Source organism: Cariama cristata, unplaced genomic scaffold, assembly GCF_000690535.1.
Source record: "Cariama cristata isolate BGI_N322 unplaced genomic scaffold, ASM69053v1 scaffold28677, whole genome shotgun sequence".
NCBI classification, from domain to species: Eukaryota; Metazoa; Chordata; class Aves; order Cariamiformes; family Cariamidae; genus Cariama; species Cariama cristata.
Window position 1 is genome coordinate 1,501 of NW_009625373.1, and position 3,220 is coordinate 4,720.

The 3,220-nt window shown below is 60.1% G+C and overlaps 1 protein-coding gene across 1 annotated transcript in view; it reads right to left on the minus strand.

Moving 5' to 3' along the window:
* Positions 1-279: 279 nt before the first annotated feature.
* Positions 280-3,220, minus strand: part of SIRT6 (sirtuin 6) — a gene marked incomplete at its 5' end in the record, with an annotated part of 6,480 nt that continues 3,539 nt past the window's right edge. Inside the window, 4 exons of the mRNA XM_009703601.1 lie at positions 280-735; positions 1,462-1,585; positions 1,950-2,030; positions 2,888-2,983. Coding sequence (XP_009701903.1) covers positions 400-735; positions 1,462-1,585; positions 1,950-2,030; positions 2,888-2,983 — 637 coding nt within the window. The remainder of the gene's footprint in view (positions 736-1,461; positions 1,586-1,949; positions 2,031-2,887; positions 2,984-3,220) is intronic.

Consider the following 3,220-nt stretch of genomic DNA (forward strand, 5'->3'; position numbering starts at 1 on the left):
CCCCAGATCGCTGGCACGCACAGGACCGGCTCTGCGGGCAGATCTCAGCCAGGAGATCGCAGCGGTGCCCCGGCTTCATTTAGGATGGCATCAGCTGCCCCAACGATCCCCTTGGGTCGCTGTCCCCGTGCCGAGCACCCTCGTCCCTCTGCCCCTCCGAAGGCTGCACGGCAGAGCTGGGCCCCACCACCATCTCCTCGCAGAGAAGGAATTTGGTGCTCGGTACGTTTCGAGCAGACAACACTCTTCCCGGCCCAGAGGGTGCAGCTGCCCCGACACACATGATTCAAGTGTATTTAATACTTACATAAAAAAAGGGACAATGTTTAAGGGTATAAAAAAAAGTCGGTAGGAAAAGCGGCACAGACGAGTGTCTAGACAGACAGCGAAGAGTCTGGGTCAGGTGAGGAGAGGTTCCACCTTCATCTTCTTCACCGTTGTTGGCCCCATGTCCGGGCTGGGACACTCCTGCTTCAGACTGTCACGGCGCTCCACCAGTGTGGTCCCAAGGTCAGGGCGTAGCCCACCCGTGCCGTTGCGCTGGGAGAGGGGCTCCTCCTTCAGCAGCCTGCGAGCCCCGGCGTCAAATTTGAAGAGCTGTTCGGGCTTGGTGAGCTCAGCGCTTTCCACCACCACCGGCCCCATCCACTCTGGGATCTCCAACCCCAAGTGCTTCATCAGCTTCATCATGACATCATCGACGTAGGCGTGGATGCGCAGGTCGGCCTGTCTGTCCTGGGGCAAGCGAGGGCAAGCACGGCGTTAGAGGACAGACACAGTGTGTGGGGACAAACATCCCCTCCCAGGGAGCGCGTGGGGACAGGGCCTGGCTGATGGTTCAGCTGCACGCGGGCTCCAGGGCTCCTGTCCCCGAGACGTCATCCCTGGCGGAACAGGAACCGACCCGGGCTGGCACCGCTCCCTGGCTGCACCGCGGGCTCAGTCAGGGGGCAGGCAGGCAGTCGGACCCTCAAACACAGCCCAGAGATGGGGACATGGACGCAGAGCCAGGCTAGTGAGCCCAGGACAGAGTGGGACAGGGACAAGGGAGCTCTAACGACATCCCAGAAACCCCCCGGCTCCGGTTATTTGAAAGACTTCGGACAATTAGGGCACCAAAACCAGCGCTGAACATGAACCGAGCTCCGCTGCCCCGTGGCACGGGTTACGGGTGTGCAGTTATTTCATCGGACTATAATTCACTGGAGCATACATCAGGCTTTGGGCTGAGTTTTTATTCCACTCTTAAGATTTATCTTCCATTTCTAGGTGTTTACTGGGAGTTACAGGTTTAAACCCTCCAACAAGGGAAGCCCAGCCTGTTCGCTTGCTAAGCGAGGCCACTCTTCCATCTGGCCACCTGGGAGGGGACGATGCGCAAGGACTAACCCGTGATGGGGCTGAAACGAGTGACGCGAGGGGAAAGGAGCAGCGCGGAGCAGCGAGGACGCTCTCACTCACGTGTTTGGTTGCTTGTAGGTTGACTATGACCAGCTTCCCTCCTCTCTTCTTCGTGATCAGCGGGAGATTGCCGCTGGGTTTAATCTGCAGAGAGGTCCCCAGAGTAACGGAGAGATCAGCTTTCCTGCGGGGAGGAGACAAAACATCCAGGACAGAGAAAAAGCCGTGGCTGTTTGCAGGCTGCTTCTCCTATCCTGCTCCAGTGTGGACTTTACAAACTTCCCAACCGGGAAGCAAAGCGGTGGCCAGAATTTGCAGTGGTTTCTCTCAGCCACTTTCTGGGGAGAGGGCTGGGCGTTGCTGTGCTGGGGGCACAGCCTCAGGGCTGCGAGGCACAAAACACAACGAAAACATCCAGGCAGGCTCGGCCTAAGGGCCGGTGTGGTGCGGGCAGAGGACCAGAGGATGGGGAGCCCAGGCAGCCCTTGGGGCACCACAAGCCGCAGGCATCCACAGTGGCCACGGTGTGAAGAGCCCAAGGACGGTACCTGCAGGCTTCATCCGCCAGCGTGAGGTCCCGGTCAGGCAGGGAATCCTCCCAGTCCAGAATGGTGTCTCTTAACTTCCCTCTAGAAAACAGACACAGGGACCATGGTTTCCCCTGCCAGGCAGGAACAGGCAGCAGAGCTGCCCTGGAAGAGGGGACAGCGACCCAGATCCTGTCCCACCCTTCCCGGCCCAGCACTGCGAAGGGACAGAGAAAACCCAGACAAGCTGAGGGGACTCACCAGCAGGTGAGGGAAGGCACAAAATTCACCTGCATGAGGGATTTTGGGACTGGTGCTGCAATGCCACCAAAGCCCCAGCTGTTTTTCTGTCCCAGCTCAGAGCTGGGATGCCCCTTTCATGCCCCAGCATCAGAGCTGAGCCACCAGAGCTCTGCCCCACAGCCCGGAGGCTCTGGCTCTGCTGTGCCAGCTCTGCAGCTGGCCTGGATGAGAAAAGCAGCTGGGCTGGGCCCTGTGAGCCTGGGTGAGGAAGCATCAGGGGCACGCGGAGCGTGTCTGGATGCCAGATCACCTCAGGGTACCTCCAGCTGCAGAGCTGGGAACACCATCTACGCTCCCCACTGAAGACAAGCAGCACCAGGGCAGCGCAGTGGTCGTATCCTGCTGGAGGGAAAGGGGCTCTCTGGAGCTGCCACCCCCCAGCTGGGCATTCTCCAGCAGTAGGAGATGCTCAGATTATCGGCATGCGGAGACCCCTTCGAGGAGGCTGGGACTCCTTGGAGAAGCGGGTGGTGGTTTCCTATCTGGGCCTTTGGAGATCTCCCCCACACCCTCTGCTTCTTCATCCAAACTGGAGGGACTGTCGGCCCAGTGCTGCAAAGCCAGTCCTGCACACCAGAACCACTTGCTTGGGTGAACGGGTCCCTGTCGCCCCACGTCCCCTCGGGAGCCCCCATCCAGCATCCCAGCAGACATACCTGCAGGCCCGCAGCCCCCGGGCTTTGGTGACGCTGCACAGCCTGCCCGTTGGCTTCAGCCCCATGCTGCCCACGACCGTGTCCCGCACGTACTGCCTGCAAGAGAGACGGGGCCCTTCGGGGCCAAACATGCAGGGAGGTGGCACCTGCTGTGAAATGTCCCCCCCCTGCCGTGATATGGCACACCGTGATACAGCACAGACCCTGCACTGGAGGAGGAAGGAGATGGCTCAGAGCCACAAGCAATGACTGGAGCACCTCAGTCCTTCATCGATCGCCTGCGTCTCTAACCAGGCGCTGCTGAGAGCAGCTCTGACCAGCAGCCCCAGAGGC